Source organism: Mustela putorius, unplaced genomic scaffold (assembly GCF_011764305.1).
Source record: "Mustela putorius furo isolate JIRA1106 unplaced genomic scaffold, ASM1176430v1.1 tig00000813_pilon_pilon_pilon, whole genome shotgun sequence".
Taxonomy (NCBI): Eukaryota; Metazoa; Chordata; class Mammalia; order Carnivora; family Mustelidae; genus Mustela; species Mustela putorius.
In genome coordinates this window covers 1,359,158-1,379,499 of record NW_025421485.1, presented here as the reverse complement: position 1 = coordinate 1,379,499, position 20,342 = coordinate 1,359,158, and the positions used below count along the sequence as shown (strand labels likewise).

The following is a 20,342-nucleotide window of genomic DNA, read 5'->3' as shown; positions in this document are numbered from 1 at the left end:
TACAGAGAGAACTGGTGGTTGTTAGAGGGGGAAGGATGGGGGAGATGGGCAAAACAGGTGAAGGGGTTCAAGAGCTACAAACTTCCAGCTATGAAGCAAACAAGTCATGGGGTTGAAAAGGGCAGCACAGGAAGTACAGTCAGTAACTGTGCGGTGACAGGTCATAGCTACACGTACGGCAGTGAGCACCCCATTATGTACAGAACTGCTGAACCATTATGTTACCGCCTGAAACTAACACAACATGGCATGTTGATTACACTTCAATTTCAAAAAAAAAAAAAGAATAAAAGATGTTAGGATGGTCTTCACATTGTAGTTTCCCTGTACCCAGGCTGGTACCTTCTGCTCCTTCTCCCGTCATCACCAAAGTGATCTTTTGAAAGTGAAAATCTGACAATGTTAGTACCTGACATTATTAAAATTTGTGTCTCGTCCATGCCCTGGATGAAGTCTAGACTCTTCAGCCTGGACACGACAGTTTTCTTACCCAGCCCTGCCTTATCTCCAGAGCCTCCTTCCCATGCTTTCATTATTCCAAATTTCTTGTAGTTCACCGAAGGTACTAGGCTTTTTATTAATGCTTTTATTAAAACTGTTAACTCTATCTGGAGTCTTCCTCCCCTTCTAAGCTTTCCCTCCATGCTACTCATGACAAATTGGAGGACTCGTATCTATTCTACTCTGGGGCCTTTCCTGGCCATACCCCAGCCCCGCTGACCCAACTATTCACCATTTCTACCTCACTTTTTCCACATCACCAATCACAGATCAAATCATCAGTTACAAATCCTTCACTAATTTATCTGTTGGCCAGCTTCCTCTCTGAAGAGTAACCCCCTGCTGGCGAGGAGGCAAACACAATCAGCATTCTGGGGGGACGGGGGGAAGGGAGAGCAGTTAGACCAGGGTCTTCCCGCGGGTACCAATGCTCGCGAAAGTAGAGGCACCAGCCAAGAGGAGAGGGCACTCCTCTTTCTTCCAGGTTCCTTTGCTGCACAGGCTAGAGAAAGTATTTATAGACTAGCAATTCAGAGGCAGAAGTTAAAAAGGTCCTCAAATGAGAGCATGGAGCGAACGGGATGCACGAAGAATGGAGAAGTAAAGGGAGCCCACGTCGCTGAACAGCTACAGCTGGACAGTAAGCTCAGAGCTGAGAAATCTGCCAGAGGAAAGCTCTTCAGGAGGGAGGTTATTTTCAGACTTCTCTTCCCCGCTGCTTTTTTTCATGTTAAAATACGCTTTGGTATTTACTGCACATTATTCTGAGATTGTTTATTTATTCCTCTGTCTTCCTCACGATTTCCACCCGCTGTGGATCTGGAGCCTGCATGCTTCATGGGAAGGCGTGTGCACTCCTCGCACTGATTAAGCAGAAGGCCTGCGAGGGCTGCAGAAGCACATGTGGGCTGGGTGTCCCGCCAGACCCCTCCTCAGGAGCAGGGGCATCTCCCTTCAGGATCAGACCTGCCAGTATTCAATCTCTGTTACTAATTATTACTTTAGGCAATTTGAAATAATTTTCCAAGCACCCACAGAGAATGAGCTTTCAGTTTGCTGTCAGGCCAATAATCATGATCGCCCCAGAAGGGCTTTTGCAGCCAAATTTTTCAGGCAAGGTTGCTAACAGAAAGCAAGATCTTGGGAGCAGGCCTCTATGTAAATCCTGACTGCTATCTTTAGCTCACAAGACACTGAAGCTGTTCTTCAGCTTCCTGAAGCCTTAATTTTCTTTTCAGTTAATATGGTGATAAAGTATTTACTTCTCAGTGCTGCCTGGACGATTAACAGTGCAGCTTTACATCATCATTCTCTCTTGGCCTCTGTTTGGAAGGCTGGATGTGAACAGGTCCGTGAAGGCAACTGGTTCACCCCTACTAGTACTTGGGTATGGCCTGGAGGTCAATGGTAGACTCTGGAAGGAAAGATTAGCTCCCCTTATCTTTATGGGGGGACACTGACAGACAGTTAAGAGCCAATGCTTAGACTTCTGCATATCCCAATATTCACAATGAATGTCCACAACCTTCCTTTGAAGAAGCAGCCAAAATGGGTCTGTCAAAGATAGGGTATCTGCTTGGCAACAAACTTCATAATCTGACCTCAGCTGTGGGACCACGAATCAGCCCTGCAACCAAGTGAAGCCACAGAGACTAGCAGATAACCCGCTGGGTGTCTGAGAGTTCTGGCCCACAAGGCTGCTCGACACTGGAGAGTAACACAATCAGAAAGGATCCTGTCTGGGGCAATTGCTTTTTTTAGATTAAGAATCTTTTTTTTTAATTAACATATATTATTTGCCCCAGGGGTGCAGGTCCATGAATCAACAGGCTTAGACATTTTGCAGCACTCACCATAGCACATACCCTTCCAATGTCCATCACCCAGCCACCCCATCCTTCCTCCCCCAACCCCCAGCAACCCGCAGTTTTTTCGTGAGATTAAGGGTCTTATGGTTTGTCTCCCTCCCAATCCCATCTTGTTTCATTTTTTTCCCTTCCCTCTCCCCATGACCCCCTCCCTGCCTCTCAAATTCCTCATATCAGGGAGATCATATGATAATTGTCTTTCTCTGGCTAACTTACTTCGCTCAGCATAACACCCTCTAGTCCCATCCATGTCACTGCAAATGGCAAGAGTTCGTTACTTTTGATGGCTGCATAGTATTCCGTTGTGTATATAGACCACATCTTCTTTATCGACTCACCTGTTAATGGACATCTAGGTTCTTTCCATAGTTTGGCTATTGCGGACACTGCTGCTCTAAACATTCGGGTGCACATGTGGGGCAACTGTAGTACGCACGGTGTGTGTCTGTGGGGGGATGAGTGTGAGAGTGCGGGGAGGAGGGCGGCAAGTACAAGTGAGAAGGTTCGCACCTCCCGGTCCTGACTCGTGAGTTGTCGACCGAGACAGCTTCCCTTCACTCAATTCTCTGTGCGCGCGGTATTCTTACTATGACGCCCCACGAACGGCAGTCACTGGACTGGGTAGCGGGGTGCCGGCGGTGGGGGAGGGGAGTGGGGGTTGCTCCTTACAGCCTGAAAGAAACGAATGATCACAGAATCCTAAAGCACAGAGCACACCGCACACTTGCCTGAGGACGGAATCTCCATACGACTGTCCCCTCCGCAGTGTCTGAGCCGGCGGCGCCCACCCCAAGCCCAGGTGCCACCCAGCTTCCTTCCGAGCCATGTGCGGCTTTACAGGTGAGATGGAACAGCCTGGGGAAAGCTGAGGCTGATCCCCTCACGGCAATTTGTGTTTTCAAATGCTCTACTCACGGTGCCATTTCTAGGTGGCTGCCCCAGAGAGGCACTCCGGGTTCCTCTCTCTAAAGACCGTCCTCCAGCTGCCCCGCTAGCCTGCGCAGACATAACGTTTTATGACATAACGGTTTTATGGCACATTACTGAAAGCATAGTAACAAGTGAAAATAAATTTGTAAAACAGAGCCACAGTTTGTGTATAAACATCATGTTTAGCACAGGGTTTCAGAGCACAACGGACTTCAGTTCAAATCCTGGTTCTGTCACCTGAACGCTAGCAGTCTAGGGGGGCTTACTACAAAGCCCCCGACTCCCTTGAGCCTGTCTGATGGTCCATGGAATGGGGGAGGCGGCATCAACCCCCCGTGGCAGGTATGGAGAGCTCGGGAGATACTGTTCGCAGCATCTCCTGGCACAGCCCAGGCACCCAGCCCACTTCTCTCTCCCCTCCCCAGACTGTACCTCTCCAGCCCATGAGCCGTGCACAAGTGTCCACGGGCTTCTTGCTTCTTCTCTGCATCACACTCACAAATATTTGTGTGCCTTTCGGAGACTCTTCATAACATAGGCTCACTTGGACCAAACTCTCCAACTTCCTAAAGGTTAAGACAGACCTCATGGGCTCAGGAACCTACGAAAATACTTCATTGTGTCCTGGACTTTACTTACTTCTGCTACAGTGACCGAGAGCAGAACTGTGTCATGCAATCAATGTCAAATCTGAAACCAGGAGACCTGGGTGTGAAAATAGGACACTTGTTCCTTATTAAAACTTGGGACAATTATCCTTCAGGAATCCGACCTTTGTGCTAGAGAGGATAATGCCTGAACTATTTGGGGGAAGTTATGGTACTCAAACTCTGTGATCACTTTCATGCTACCTTGAATTTTAGCTCTGTTCGCCTTGTATTCCTAGACTGTAACCTCAGTGAAGGCAGGGATCAAATCTCACAGTTCCTTTGGGTTTCCTCCAAAGGAACTCAGTATTGGGCACAGGGCTCAGTATCAGCAGTGGCAACATCATTAGCAATGACAGTCAACATCAATTTTAATATGTACTACTGCCCAAGCATGGTTCAAACCACTACACTGGTACTGGGTCATTAGGTAAGAAACCCTAATATTTGTACTTCATCATAGAGAAATGGCTGAACTGAAAAAATTTTATTAAGGATAAAAATGGGCATCTGGCAAGTAGAGGGCAAACAGCAGGGTCAAGTATAGAGAAAGCCAAGGCACTGGAGGGGAGGTAGGTTTGTCCAAAACATACAGGTTCTAGGAATGAGAGACTTAACATTTTGAGAGCTCAGAAGTAAACACGGGGAGACGTGCTCAAAGCGCTGGAGGTCGGCAGCATCGTGACTACATTTCCCTATTTTCCTCGCTCTCTGAAAGGATTACTGCTTTGTGTCTTCTCACACTCAGCTTTATTTCTTGGTCTCTCTGCTGACTGAGAAAACAGAAACAGGAGAAGCCGACGGCCTCCATCTCCTACCACCACATCTGCGCCCATTCGGCTCTGCCTCCCTCCTGCTGTCACTGGGGGAGGCTGACAGCGATCTTGTCCAAGGTCAGTCACTCCTCTGGGCTCTAGGCCCCGTACACTCTCAGCAGTTACAACAGAAATTCTCTCCTCTCCTTCCAAAAGCATTTTTTCCATTCATCACTAGGTCTTTTCCATTAATGAATAAAAATACTATCATATTAAAAAAAAAAAATCTCAGAAGTCTGTCAGTCTTTGTTGGCTCTTCCTTATCCTCCAGTCTTAATGTCGGAAGGAGTGCCCTGTGGCTTCATGCTCTGCTTTTCTTCTCCACCTACTTGCTCCCTTGGGAATATCACCCAGCACCTGGCTTTGACTCCTCTCTATATACTGGCAATTCTGAAATGTGTTTCTGCAGTCCAGACTTCTCTGCTGACCTCCAGATTCATCTACACAACTGCCTGTCAAACAGCCACTTGGATATTTAAAATTCATATATCGATATTTAAAAAACAAAAATAATTCTTGACTTTGAGATAATTACGGGCGCACAAGACATAGAGCAAAATAGTACAGAGAGATCCCAAGTACCCATGACCCAGCTTCTTCCAATGGTGATGACATCTTAAAAAGTCACATCAATTCTAATATCACAACAAACTCCTGACGACCCCTCCCAAAAGCTGTTCGTTCCCAATCTTAGAAAATGGCACCTCCATCTCCGCAGTTGGTCACAACAATCTTGATATCATCCTGGATTAACTTTTTCTCACATCTCACCTCAAATACATCAGAAAATTCCTTTGGTCCGATCTTCCAAATCAACCCAGAATTCAACCACTCCTCAACCGTTTTTACTGCTACCACCTGGATCCAAACTACTCTCATCTTTTATTTGGAAACGACAACTGCCTTCTAAGCGATACCCTTTCTTTCTAACGTTCCACCTACAACTTGCTGCCTCCAGCATGCCCCCTGTCAAGACTTTTCACTTCCCCACCCAGGGGACCTTTAACAACCAAAAGCCCCTTGCCACCTTACTTCCTTAAGGTCGCTGCTTGAATGTTACTTTCTCAGTAAGGTCTTTTTCGACAATTTTATTTTAAATTGTAGCCATCCTGCATCTTGAGTCTTTCTAGGTTTATTTTTCACTTGTACTGATCGCCATTTCACATGTCTGAACTTCCTCATTCTTACTTATTGTCTAGTTTCCACCTATCCCTAATGCAAAGCTCCCTACAGTCACAGGAGTTTGTCTATTCTGTTCAGTGCTATATGACCAGCACTGAGATCTATTCCTGATATGTAGTAGGCACTGACAAAGATTTGTCCATCGTTGTATAACAAATGACCCAATTTTAGAAGCTTGAAAGTGTGTTATCTCACAGTCTCTATGAATCATGAATCTGGTGTAGCTCTGGATCAAGGTCTCTCCTGAGGTTATAATCAAACGACTGGCCAGGACTGTGGGTGCACATGATGGCCTGGTTGGGTGGCAGGAGGAGATTCGTGTCCATGTTGACTCACATGGTTATCAGCAGCCTTGGTCTCTTGCCATATGGAGCTCTTTACCACAGGGCAGCTACACTTCCCAAGAGTAAATCATGCAAGAGAAAGTGAGAAACAGTACCTAAGAAGGAAGCCACAGTTGTTCTGTAACTTAATTTTCTAGTGGCAACCCATCATTTTTGCTGTATTCTGTTCATTAGAGGAAAATCAATAAATCCAGCCCACACTCAAGGAGAGGGGATTACACAGGGGATTAAATACTAGGAGGTAGGATCATTAAGGGCCATCTTACAAGCTGTCTTCCCCAGCACTCAATAAATATTTGTTCAATGAATGAACAAATTAACCAATGATGTATACTTGAAAAAAAGAAAATCCCAAGCCAAATGGGAAAATCAGATTGACTTCTCTAGGAATTTATGGATTTTTTTTTTACTCTTAATAAATGGAAAAAGGACAGGAAGGACAAATAAACAACTTTGGAAATAAAACACATTGTAAACTGTAAACGTTTTAAAAAAGGAAAGGAAACTCTTTCCTTTCTTTACAATCTTATAATAGGAGGTCATTTTTCTCAGGATTATCTATATTTTATTTATATAGGAGTAAATCATGTTATATTACATCAAGCTTCAAAAACTGTATTCTCTATACTTTAAGTATTTTCTGTTCCCATTTATTCTGTGCCTTTGACAGTCAAAATGGGAAAACAAAATCCTTTTTAGGTTTTTCTCTTCTACGCTTATCTCTTAAGCTCCTATTTTTTTGCATTTTTGTCAAGATAGGATATGCTTATCGGACTAAACTTTCACCCTGCGAAATAGAAGAAAATAGTTCCTTAAAAGCAAAAGCATTCAAGAGCAGGAATGGAAGGATAACGTTTATGACTATGATAATATGCACAGGCTAGCTGAAAGTCAGATGAGAGTAGTATATACTGCACATTTGAAAATCCTGAAGTAATCGCTGCTGGGTTACCAGTATTAACAAATATATAAAACAGAAAGTCTTCAGTGAATGTTGGGTCTTCCTTCCTACACATAGCATTTACTAAACCCGCAAATAGTAATTTTTTATATTAACTTATAATTCATCTGTTACACACGCACACATTTGCGCCAATCAGCCATGAGCTTCTCCAAGGCAAACTTGGCAGTCTTTTGTTTACAGCACCTAGAACAACAGCAACAAGAAAGTGCTCACATCAGTATTTCCTGAGTGTAGCTGGCAGGAATAAAACTCATTTGGCTCAGAATCAAAGAAGTCAAATGAGGACTAAACCAAAACCAGATATCAATGGGAAAAACAGTCATAAGATTAAAAAAAAGAAGAAGAAGAAGGAAGAGGAGGAGGGGGAGGGGGAAGAAAGTTAACGTTTAGCTCTCTTGTAACACCGAGGAAACATTTTATAATACTTTTGTAGTTGAAGCTAGTATGATGAAAAAATAGCAAAAACCCACAAAAATACAGTTAACTGATCTTTGACAAAGAAGTAAAGGAAATACAGTGGGGTGATGACAGTCTTTGTGACAAATGGTGCTGGAACAACTGGACGGCCACATGCAAAAAAATTAATCTGGTACCAGACCTTAGGCCCTACGCAAAAATTAACTCAAAATGGACCACAGAACCAAATGTAAAACATAGAACTCTAAAACTCCTAAAAGATTACAAAAGAAAAAAAATCTAGATGACCTTCGATCTGGCTGTGAGTTTTTAGATACAGCACCAAAGGCAAAAAAAATCTGTGAGAAAATGAATTAAATTAAAATTGAAAACTTCTGCTTTGCAAAGTTACACAAAATACACAAAGAATTCTTAAAACAATTTTTTGTAAAACAGCTGAGCAAAAAGCCCACTGCCCATTCCACATCTTCCCATGACAGGGAGAAAAGTTCACTCCAAACAACAGGCAGGAAACTACAGGAGGTACACCTGTGGCATCTCTCTCCCTCTCTCCGTGGCTGAAGAAGCCATGGGCAATGTGGCTGCTCCTGTCTGCAGCCTGCCTGTCCACAGTAGGTGCTTATTCTTGACCTCTTTATAGAATGACCTCGGGGCAGCTCTAATGGGTCAAGTTCCATGTAAACTGGCCCCATAGACCTAGGCCACACTCTCCAATGCCAGCTGTTCCAACAATAGTTATTAACACTTACTGATATTTTTGCTTTCATCTTTCTGAATTGTAAAAGTGGGTGTTAGTGACGGAGGAGAGGAACGTGACCAAGCATCACCCTCAAACACTATGACAATGAGACCCCAGAAAAATCACCTTTTCTCTGATCTGATATCCTGGCCTACAAACAGAGTTGAGGGTCCCTTAGGAGATGCCCCCTTACTCCAAGTCCCTTCTCCTTTCTGATACGTCTCTCAGACATCTCCCAGAGAACTCCCTGCTAAGCTTGATTAACAATATAATTAACAATATAAATGTGCTAGCTAAAAAAATTATAAAAACTAAAATTTGAGGAAAGGAAAAACAAATACAGCATACATATCACAAGTTCAAAGGGTAGTGTAATGGCATTACCAGGCACACATTCCATCTTGCATTTTCAATTTATAATATTTCCATATCTGGAAAGTTGATGACAAAATTAATCTGCCTTGAGGCACCTGGGTAGCTCAGTCGGTTAAGCATCTAATGCGATTTCTGCTCAGGTCATGACCGCAAGGTTGAGAATGAGCCCTGCGCCAGACCCTGCGTTGAACATGGAGCCTACTGCAAATTCTCTCCCACTCTGTCCCTCTCCCCAGCTTTAACAAAAAAAAAAAAAAAGAGAGAGAGAGAGACATTAATCTTTTTTAAGGAACTGAAAATTTAAGGCAATCCTTTATGCACTTATCAGAACATACATTCATTATCTTATCTATATTATAAATATTTAGGGAACTGAAATGATCTCTCACATAGGTATCAAAGGTGGTTCTCAGAGTGTGGGCCATAAACCACAAGAGTCCAAGACTCTTTTAAGCAGTCTGCTAAGTCAAAATGATTTTGAGGACACTAAGACATTGTTTATCTTTTTTCACTATATTGATATTTATAGGTTGGTAAAAAAGCAATGGTGGATAAAACCATGAGCACTTCGCACAGATCACCAGACTGGACTAAGAGCCACTGTGTTCTCCCCTAGCAAATTTCCACTTAAGGATGTTCCTCATGGAAGAGTAAAAATGATTAACTTTATTAAATCTCAACCACTGAGTGTACTTTTTATTTTTCAGTTTCTGTGATATACACACAAAGCACTTCACCGTATACCAAAGCATAATAAGGAGAAAGCATCTGTGTGATGGCTCGAATTATGAGCTGCAGTAGCTACTTTTTGCATGCATCACCATTTCTGCTTAAAAGAACAACTAATAGGAAACTCTGGTTGTTTAGACTTGGATACTCGGCAGACATTTTCTCCAAAGTGAACAAAATGAGCCTGTCACTTCAAGGAAAACAATTCATAGTACTTGCTGCCACTGATAAAATTTGAGCTGTCAAGCAAAAAATTAGAATTTTGGAAAACTAGTATCTACCACTGTGAGACTGACAGCTTCCCAATACTTAAAGACTCATCTGCTGAGATGAGCGCTCATTTTAATGCACGTGACTTTGCTGATATTGTAGAATGCAATTTACCAACATCCGGATGATCTGCATAACTCAGTGGATCACTATTTTCCAAAGCTCTAATGCGTTACATTACAAACCACACATGGGTAAAAGAGCCATTCAAAGTGCAATATGGGCCAGTGATGTCAATGGACAGAGGACCAGGGTTCAATGATGTACTCTTAGGTTCCATGTTGCAACTGGCCTCTAAGAATCTACCACTTGGTGAGTTTCAGTGGGAACACCCCAAGTTACAGGCAATTAAAGCACCTCTCCCTTTTCTGACCTCACAACAGAGTAAGGCTGGATTTTCTTCATTGACTTCAACCCAAACAAGAAAAATTGAACACAGAAACAAACACAAGAATCCAGCTGTGTTCTATTAAGCAAGACATGTCAATATAAAAGAATGTCAGTTCCACTAATCTTTTTTATTTGGAAATAGTTATTTTCCATTCAAATATGCTATTCATGTCAGCCTGTAACAGGTCTGTTATTAAAGTTTTAAGTGAATTAAATAAATATTTCCAAAATATCTTGGTTTTAATTTCTAATATGATAAATATCAATAGATAAAACCTTAATAAACAAAAGTTCTTTTGGGTCTTCAATAATTTTTAAGAATGTTAAGACACCCAGAGATCAAAAGGTTTTACAATCACCAATTTTCGTAATAATTGTTTAAAACAACACTTGCAGAGTTCCTACTTCATGCTGTGCCAGGAAATGGAGAATTAGATAAAAGGCATCATCACTTGCCTCACGGAATTTCTAATTTCATGAAGATTGTAGTTCTCAGTTATAATAATTTTACTGTAAAGAAGAAAAAGCATTTTGTGCGCCTGGCTGGTTCAGTTGGTGGAGCATGGGATTCTTGACCTTGGGGTGGTGAGTCCAAGCCTGGTGTTGGGTGTAGAGCTTAAAAATAGAATCTTTAAGAAAGATTTTTTTTAAACTTTGTTAGGAATGTCTTTTACATCTGAATGTTGTCAGTGGCAACTAATATCGTGTATGGCACATAGCTGATGCCTAAATCCTTAGTGACTCAGGCTGAATCTACACAATGTACATTGGGTCTGTGCTTCAGAAAGTCATACATCATGCCATGCAATTAGGTAATGTGCATTATCTAAACATTTTTACAGTGCTTTCAGACACTGATTGCTCGTTATGGTGAAAAACGTGCTGCCATCCTTCGTTAAGAGAGAATATTAGCACCATGAAGGCCCTGAAGTTACTGCTATCATGCAGCCTTTGATTGAGACAAACTTAGGAAATACATTTGATTTTTAGGTCTTTTTTTTTTAAGACAAATTTACTCTTTCAGATTTTTTATCAAATATTCTGGATAATAGGATAGGGAAGAAACAGTAGCGTATTTCAAGAACAGTCATAATATGAAAAAGAGATTTCCTTTATGCTGTTTCCATAGCTCTAGAAACCAGAACCAAAAAGTGGAAACTATAAAAAGCCCAAAGAAAAAGAAAAATCCTTTATAGACACACACACACACACACACACACACACACACACACACACGAGGTAGTAGCTGGTTGGCCGCAGACTAGCTGGATTATCAACAGACATGATGCTTCCGGGTCAGAGGTCAGGCTAGATAAGAGGTTCCAAATATTCTCCCCACTGAAACCCAACGGAGACGGCGTGTTCCCGTCAGACACAATCTGACATCTGGGGGGATGTGATGGGAGCTGGATCAAAGGCTCACGTAGGGCGGGCTGAGGGCCCATCCAGTTCCGGGTTGAGAAGCACCAGGCAGGAGGCCAGAAGGCCTCTTCTAGTTCTAGGACTCTCTCGAGATTTTGAAGTCGGGTCCTAAGCAAACCCCCAGGGAGCACCTCACAGGGGAGAGGAGTGTCTCCCGCGGCCCCGCGCATGGACGCGGCCCTCCCAGCAATCCCGGGCGTGCGGGGACCGTAAAAGGCTGGGATTGCCCAGAAGCCCCCCTGATCGAACTCCATTACATCTGAACCAAGAACAGCACGTTTCAACCTCAATTTTGGCTTCTTTGACCATTTTCCTGGATTTCTAATTGCCCCTAGCTTGCTCTCTGAGCCTTCTAAAAACTGTTTTTACTTCCTGAACTGGAAAAGCAATAGAAAAGCAACTCTTACCCGCCTCCACAAAAACAAAACAATTGAGATTTGGACCGAACGCTCTGAACTTTAGACATTCGCATATTCATCACCACAAGTGTCACGCCAATCCGATCTCTGCCTACACGACAGCGTATCATGGCGTGAGTATCTTCCTCAGAATCTCCACAAATTCTGCTAATGCACATGGCAACTGAATGACAATTATCCTGAAGGTAAACGGCCTTCTCTGCTTTATTCTGTCGAGGGAGGGGTACTAAGTGCAGGCTTTGCAGACACTCCGGCCTGAATTCCAGAATCGGAACAAGTGCTGCTCTTGGTACGCACTCTAGAATTAGCTTGCTGGCTCTTTCCGTTAAGTTCGGTTTTGAATAAATGTGGGTATACATTTGAAAACTGCACACTACACATGAGTAGTATACACTTATTTTACATTTTGAACATCATGTATGAGCTGTGGCAACATCTGGTGTTTTGCAAATTTGGGCAAATCCAGCGGTACTTCCTTTTCCAACTGTGTCTTCCGCCGCGTAAAGGTTGTATTTCAGCTTGAGTTTCTCTCTCTCTCACTCGCTCTAGCCCAGTATTGTGTGATTCCAAACAAGCTTTGGATCTAATTTTTTTTATTTTTCCTCTCTCCATGGAAAATTAAAAGCTTGCCAATTAATAACATAAGGGAACACACAAAGCATAAATAAAATGAGGGGAGACATAAAATGAACTTTAAATGCCTCTGCCTCACTTTTCTGCAGTTTACGGGACTCAGCAGCAGACCCCCTCTTGAGACGGTTTACTAGACAAGAGCGCCTTGCTAAGCATTACAGCACCTGAACTAGGAGAAAGCAACGCCGTAATTACCTTACTCTTTACTGGGCCAGCCAGGCATCTTTTCCTTGGGAAAAATGCACCTACCCACACAAACTGTGTCACACGTTCGCAGGGGGTGGGGGGCTGGCTGGAGGTAGAAGTGAGAAACTAAGGCGATGAGAATGTGCTGTAAGTGCCACCATCGGACCGAAAACATCATCAATAAAAACGAACACCCTGAGTGGATTCTACGGCCAACTTTTCAGTTGAATCATGAGTCACTAACTGCTGCTGGAAAATCTAGAACCATCTGTCCATTTCCATATTCAGGCTCACAATTAGCATATGGCCTTGCCAGGGAGCTGGTCTTTGTTGCTACCCTCACATAAACTATTGAAAAACTGCTTCAGCCTTAAGGGGAAGGAAAGGGCCTTGGGGGAGCCTTGGACCCACCTCATCTGTTTGCTGGTTCACAGGCCCACTCGCAGAGACTTTTCCTTGGATTTCAACCCCGCAGTTGGTTCATTCCCTTCCCTCGGAACATTCTTCCACCATTGCTAATACATATCCCGTCAGAACCGTGACCCTCCTCTCATTCTTGGGAGATTCAAAACCCGTGTTTGCTGGACACTTGTCTTATCCCACATTTGCCAGGTTCCCGCCTGGCCTCCTTCACTTAGACTCAGTCCTGCTCTGGACACATCCCGTGACGGACCACTCCACTGGGACCGAGCATCCTGGGGGCTCTCGGGTCCCCATCCTCATGCAGCTCCTAGAATGGCTCCGGACTCTTGAATCCAGCTGCTTGTTCTGGGACGTCTTAGACACACTATAGTTGGGAGGTTAAGAGCAAAGACCCTGGGAAAAAGCCTTCCTGATGTCAAGGTATGGCTCCTCTATTACCAAACTAACCTTGCGGAACTGCACTTTCCTCACCTGTCAGAATGGGAGGATTAATATGACCTGGACCACACATAACTCGGCCAGAGGAGGCAAAGGTCTGCAGATTCCTCAGTCCGAGCCACACGCCTACTCCGTGGCAGGTTCAAAGTTCAAGCCAGCTTTTACAGGACTCAAAAGTTGTACTCTTTTCAAATGTATAATGCTATCTTCCTTTAAAATCTTTAGTTTCTTCCTTAAAAACAACAAAAATGATCATCTCCTTCTTATAGCAGTCCTCATAAAATTTAAAAGCAAGTTATTAACTAAAGTACTTGAGTTCTAATAATAAGGAAATGTTATCCTTGGTTAGCCACAACTGTCAATCTAACAAGTTAGTTAGAACCAGAAATCCCAGGGCACCTGGTTGGCTCTGTGGGTTGAGCATCTGCCTTTGGCTTAGGTCATGATCCCAGGGTCCTGGATCAAGTCCTGCATCGGGCTCCCAGCTCAGTGGGGAGTCTGCTTCTCCCTCCTCCCCCTGCTTGTGCTCTCTTTCTCAAATACAGTCTTAAAAAAAATTTTAAAAAGACCTAGGAATCCCCACAGATGTTTGAACCTCTACCTGTGCCAATCCCTAAATGAATGACTTGAATTCTTAGCCTTTACGGTAAAATTTCAAGATAATATTACCCACAGTAAATATTCTTGTGAGAAGATACTGGGTGGACTTGCCCATCAACTTGGGGAAGGAGACAGCAGCAGCAAAGACGGGCACCAGCAGATGAAGAGGAAATTCCAAAGGCAAGAGAGCCCAGCAGGTGAGAGCAGAGGTGGGAGACTGTCCTGGACAGAGATGTCCTGTGGCCAAGCAGAGGGCAAGAAGGGGAGGAGAGGGACCCACATGATCCACTCTGTGTGAAATTTACATTGTTGGAAGGATCCAGAGCAAGATCTGGAGTGCAGCTAAAGGGGCTCAGACCTAAGCATGGAGCAGATGTTAGAAAACGTCTACACAGAGTTCCATGGACAATTCTATCACCAAGCCGTAAACTATCACGTGACATTCGTGTGAAATTGTTTAAGTGCTCAATTTAACCCTAGGTAAGTTGTCTCCCTGCCTCTGAATGCGGGTACCGTGGGCCGGGCGCTGGAGGTGTTTTCCACTTATGAACTGAAAAGAACAGGATGGAATACTTACTATCAAATGACACAGGAGAACTGTAACATGTATAAAATGTACATGTAAATGAGAACAGTCGGAGTCTAATTTAGACAACTGCACATCTGTGATAGAGGAAAATGATTTCCCAATTAGAACACCTAACGCTTAGTAAAAAAACTAAAACGTCAAACACAGAAGTATTCCCCAACTGGAGAAAGTAAATAAAAACCATCTACCGCACCTAAGAGCAATTTTCATTTCTTCTAAAGCAGCCAATGCACTGAGAGCTATCCTTTCGGTTACCTTGGTCACAGCTTTTGGAGAAAACGTGATTGCATCCACCACAGTGATGAGGTCGCCCGGGTGGAGGCGATCAAAGTACTTCACGCAGACATCATAGGCGCGGAGCCACTCCGGGGAGGACTCTGGGACTTGTTTAATGAGGTGAGGGTCTCCAGTCCAGAACAACTTCTGTAACCAGATGGTGTACAGAGCGCTCGGGGAAAGCATCCGTCCATCCTGGGCAGGGATTTTGGGAACAAGTTTGGAAATAGATAAGATATTTTGACTTGAAAGAACTGGCTCCAGAGCTTCTAGAGGATTCATGTTTTCATCTGTCAGCTTTTTGTAATTAAGACCTAATGGAAAGGAAAGAAAAAAAATAAGTAGGTTCATTCCAAGAACTTTTCGCACACATCCGCAGCCCTCTGTGTGGCTGGCGGGAAAAGTCCACCCACCGCTTTACAGCAGACAGTGTGTATGTGACACGGGTCCCAAGACCTGAGCTCCAGTCCCGGCCCACAGGGTTATCAGCCGCGCAGTCCTCCGCGAACCACCTCGAGGGGGGCGCACGAGACAACCGTGGTCCCCCGGCTGCCGGCCTGCAGGGCACCCGCATTTTCCTCCAACAGCGCACTCAGCACTCACCACACCAAATTCCTTCTTTTTTTTTTTTTTAAAGATTTTATTTATTTGACAGAGACAGAGACCACAAGTAGACAGAGGCAAGCAGAGACAAAGGGGGAAGCAGGCTCCCTGCTGAGCAGAGAGCCTGATGCAGGGCTCGATCCCAGGACCCTGAGATCATGATCTGAGCCTAAGGCAGAGGCTTAATCCACTGAGCCACCCAGGCACCCCTCTATCTACCTGCTGTTCTTCTGGCCTTCCATCTACTGCCCGAGGGCCCAAGGGCCCAAAATGTCTACCGAAGGCCTGAGGGCCCATGGCCTGAAGCCAGGGTTTGGATCTTACTCCTTTTCCTCTGTGTCTGGTCCAAATTTGTAATTTGGTTACTCAGTAAACCACAGATAAACTGAAGTAAATTCTCACACTGCTACAGGTGTCGAAAGGATACAGATTCCAAAGTGCCCTGTAAGTTCTCAAGCACAGAGACGGGAGACGGACTAATGTGCTTAGATTCTTAGTGACGTGCGTAAGGAGACAAAGTTGGCATTCTAAAGATTTCCACAAGGTCTCAGAGGGTCAAAGCACTTATTTTAAGGGTTCCACACACTTTTTAAACTGAGAGGCTCCAGTGAAGTGAAAATATGCCAAATTGTCAATTGTAAAGTTTCTTGGTCTTGTCCTTCATATAAGGTAAAATATAACCCCGGGGAGTAGGGAATAACCCTCTGGAGGATTAGTCAAAAACTCTGGATTTTAGTACCAGGACTCCTCTAAATTACTGTGCTGCTTCCAATAGATTTCTTACAGTTTCTTTGCTATTTAATTCCTGCAACAGCGAGTAAAGGAGTTGGAAAGATAATAACAAAAGTTAATTAGCATTGAATCCTGTGGTTTCAGATCTATGTCGGCCACAACACACAAACATGACTGTGTACAAAAAAAATAATCCCTAGATTTAATTTAAAGAATGAGTTCAAGCAGGGAAATGATCATCTTACCTGAAGCAACTACCTTAAATTTCTTCAGCAATCGAATGTGGGTTTCTGGCTTAATGGTATATTTCCCCAAATCCGCACAGTGGCAGCTTTCCAGGAGAGAGAAATAATACAGCAACCTTTCGTGATCAAAGCCACCAATCGTGGGGTAAATATACTTGACCATGTGCTTATGAAAGCCTTCTGGATCAGTCTTCAAAGTTTCAAAGAGATGAAGGGCTTGGGCTCGATTTTCAATTTCTACTGTGGACAAGCTGAAATTAGGGATGAAGAAATTATGTTAAGATTTGGTTCTCTTATTAAATGATTTTTTTTTAATACCAAACGAGAAAGGTTGCATCTTACAAAGTTCCTTCTTCCTGCAAATCAAGTTCAGTAAAACACCAGGATTCAGGCAGTTTACATAAAGAGAAAGGGATGCTGTTAGGTGCCTATTATTAGACCACTTTCATGTTATCTCATGTGGGTCACGGCAACCCTGTGAAGTAGGCATGACGCCACACTCCTTCAGATGGGAGAATCCCCAGTGCACACCAGCCAAGACATGAACCCACACTTGTCCACCTCCACAATGCACTGTTTATGCATATCACAAGAACCATTTAAAATCTGAGCTTCATTACAGAAACGTAAACAACCTTATCATTTCAGAATTTAGGAAATGGTGAGGGAAGAAACAGCTCCAACTTTGAGGCACAGAAGTTTTACCTCCAAGAGCCTTGAATTGCTGTTCCATAGACCCAAATTTGGCAGTGTTCAAACACAATTAAGACAGCAAAGAACAGATATGCGTGCTTTCACTTGAATTAATGAATGCTGTTTGAATAAAACACATATCTTGATCTTCTCATCCTGACTTAGATGTCTTTATGCTGTAATAAAAAATTAAATACATACATACATACATACATACATACATACATACAAAGGTCACTTCAGTTTAAACTATTGAAAAAAAATTTTAAGGAGTTTGGTTTGGTTGATCAGTTTTTATTTGAGGGGGGGGAGACTTAATTTCAGTCTTGGCTTCACCCTGGACAGAACATAATGCCTCCAGTCCAGTGTAACCCCAACGGCCCATGCAGAGTAAGTTTCAAGCTCTAATTTTCAGAGTCCTTCAGGCAGCCCTCAGCACTCCCAGAAATGCCCAGTCTCCAGAGCTCTGGTGAACAGGAGATGTGGAGGCAGCCAGTGAGACTGCTGCAGTATCAGTTAGATTACTTACAGTTGAAAAGCAGCTCCTCTGGAATATGGCATCCTATTTATTAGAACTCCCATTTTTAGAAAATGCCAGGACATGTTTTTGGTTTATGGAGATAAAGTTAACACAAATTATGTTTTTAGGTTTTTATAAGTGTGTGATAATACTGGGCATAACAGCAGCAATCCACAAAGTGAAAATATGAAGTCATTTTTTTCAAAAAATGCTCTTTTAACCTGTCACTTCAAGAGAAATCCTCTTCTTCTGCTAAGACACAATTTGAGCATCTACAAAAATATCCCTATCTATAAAAATGTCCCAGCTCTATAAAAACTTCCATGGCTGCCTCCTCTAGGCATCCTTCTACTCTGGTACTTAAAACATGCTTTAGCTTTTCATTTCCGTGTATGTCTCCCCTACTAGACTACAGATCACTTGATGGCAAAGATGACAGCATATCTTCCTTATCTTTAGTTTCTCAGTTCTGAGCACTCGTGTGGGTAAAAAGGAAACATTCAACATGTGTCTTATAAGTGCCAAGTAGATGGATGGATGAGCAAAAACTTTAAGTGTCCTCTACGGACCAGGCACTGCACTCAGCACTGGGGAGGGCATGAAGGTTCACAACACAGAGCTCTCATGCAGCGGTCTGAAAGTCTAGTGGAGCTGTAATACTTAGAGTTCAACAACAATGCAAAATTATGCTATGGGTAGACAGAGAACACACAATGGTGTTCCCATTAAGAGGAGGATCACTAACACTGTAACTTCAGAGGAGGTGGCTGTCAATGGTAACAAAAGGCTTAATGAAGGAAGTACCTGAGCTTGTCACTATAAAAAGGGATGAAGCGAAATAATACCATAGAGGTATGGAGACAAGAAGGCGTGAGTTCTGTGCAACAAACACAGAGTATAAATGAATGGCTCGTCGGAACGTATTCTGGACACTATCACTGTTCGAAGTATGCGCTGTCATCTCCAAAAGATACTGTGCACACAGTGGTATGTGAAAGTGATCCACAGTATGTATTATGTCTCTGCATCATTTGCAAAATGAAGTCTGAAAAAGTAAATAAGAAACCAGGTAACCCCATTAAGATGGTTCGTACTGACAAAGATTTACAGGCAGACCAGCAGGCCTGATGGAAGGGGGGAGTACAACACGTGCACTTATGCTGCTGATTACTATGCAAGGCAAGCTAAACCTAAGTAATTAGCAACCTACAGATGAGAAACTGCCATCAGAGAGGTGAAGCAGCTCGCCTAAGACCAAGGGACCACGTCTCTTTGGACCCAGTGCGTGTTCTGCTTACCTTGTCACAAAGCGACCATTGACTGACAAAGGTCAAGAGCCTGTCTTACCAACCATCTAAGAACAGGACTTTCTTCTGTAACACAGGCAGGAGTTCTCTCTCCCAGCAGCATTACTCTAAAAGAGTTCTCCTGTCATACTTCATTCCTAACATCCCAATAAAACAGAATACTCAAGACAGTCTCATCTACAATATGGACAGTGACTAAACCATCCAAGTTTGAGTTCACGGAGTTTGGCTTCATTTGGAATATAGTGTCTCTCAATCAGCATTACCTCCCCTCTTGCCCACCCATTTATTCTTCTGTGCCTAAATTCAGTTTGCCCGATGTACAATTTTACCTAATTATCTTGTCAAGACAGACACTCGAATACCTTTACTGACACATGATAAATACCAAAACCTCCCTCTAAAGCAAATTGCAATGTGCTAAGATCTTTTATAGATGCCAGTAATCAATAACCCATTGCAATAGTTTCCATTGAAAAAAGCCGTTATCTTCCCTTTAGAACAAGATATGACACCTCTGCTTCGAAAACAATTTCAAAGACCCCATATTCAGGAGAGTAGGAAGAAATACCATGAAACCACTATGGACTTTTCAATAATCAAATTAATGATTACTCTTAAAAACTGATTAAATGCTTCTTCTGGAGCCAAGTTTAAGCTATAAAGCAGCTTATATAATATAGTGCATATTTAACTTTCAGAGATTAACTACAGGAAGAAACTAGCATTGGTTGTATCCAATGCACAAGGAATAAATTACGAGCACTAATCCCTTGATTAGTGTTCTGTAAGGGCTTCAAGTTGTCAATCACCCAAAAATGTGATTCAAGCACAGTATTTATTGAAAGAACCTATATTTGTATGGGAAAACAAATTTATTTAAACAGCTTTTTCTTTACTCAGCCTGAGAGTGACTGGTAACAGCTCCAGCACCTGGAGGAGGAATACGGAGGAGAGGGCGAAAGGAAGGATGGACAGTGGGGCAGAAGGAGGGGCTGGGAAAGTCAGAGAGGAAGGGGTGGGGATAGGGCTGCACAAATCCACGTGTAGCAGCTAACAGGCATTTCTGCCAAAGACGAATCCTA

At 43.2% G+C, this 20,342-nt stretch overlaps 1 protein-coding gene across 5 annotated transcripts in view; it reads right to left on the bottom strand.

Moving 5' to 3' along the window:
- Positions 1–20,342, bottom strand: part of NBAS (NBAS subunit of NRZ tethering complex) — a 316,898-nt gene that overhangs the window by 68,507 nt on the left and 228,049 nt on the right. For all 5 annotated transcript variants that reach the window (XR_006608058.1, XR_006608057.1, XM_004745820.3 and 2 more), the window contains 2 exons: positions 16,738–16,988; positions 15,137–15,471 (listed from right to left, as the gene is read on the bottom strand). Coding sequence is in view for 3 of the 5 variants with exons in the window: in XM_004745820.3 (XP_004745877.1) it covers positions 15,137–15,471; positions 16,738–16,988 (586 nt within the window). In the remaining 2 variants the exon portion in view is untranslated. The remainder of the gene's footprint in view (positions 1–15,136; positions 15,472–16,737; positions 16,989–20,342) is intronic.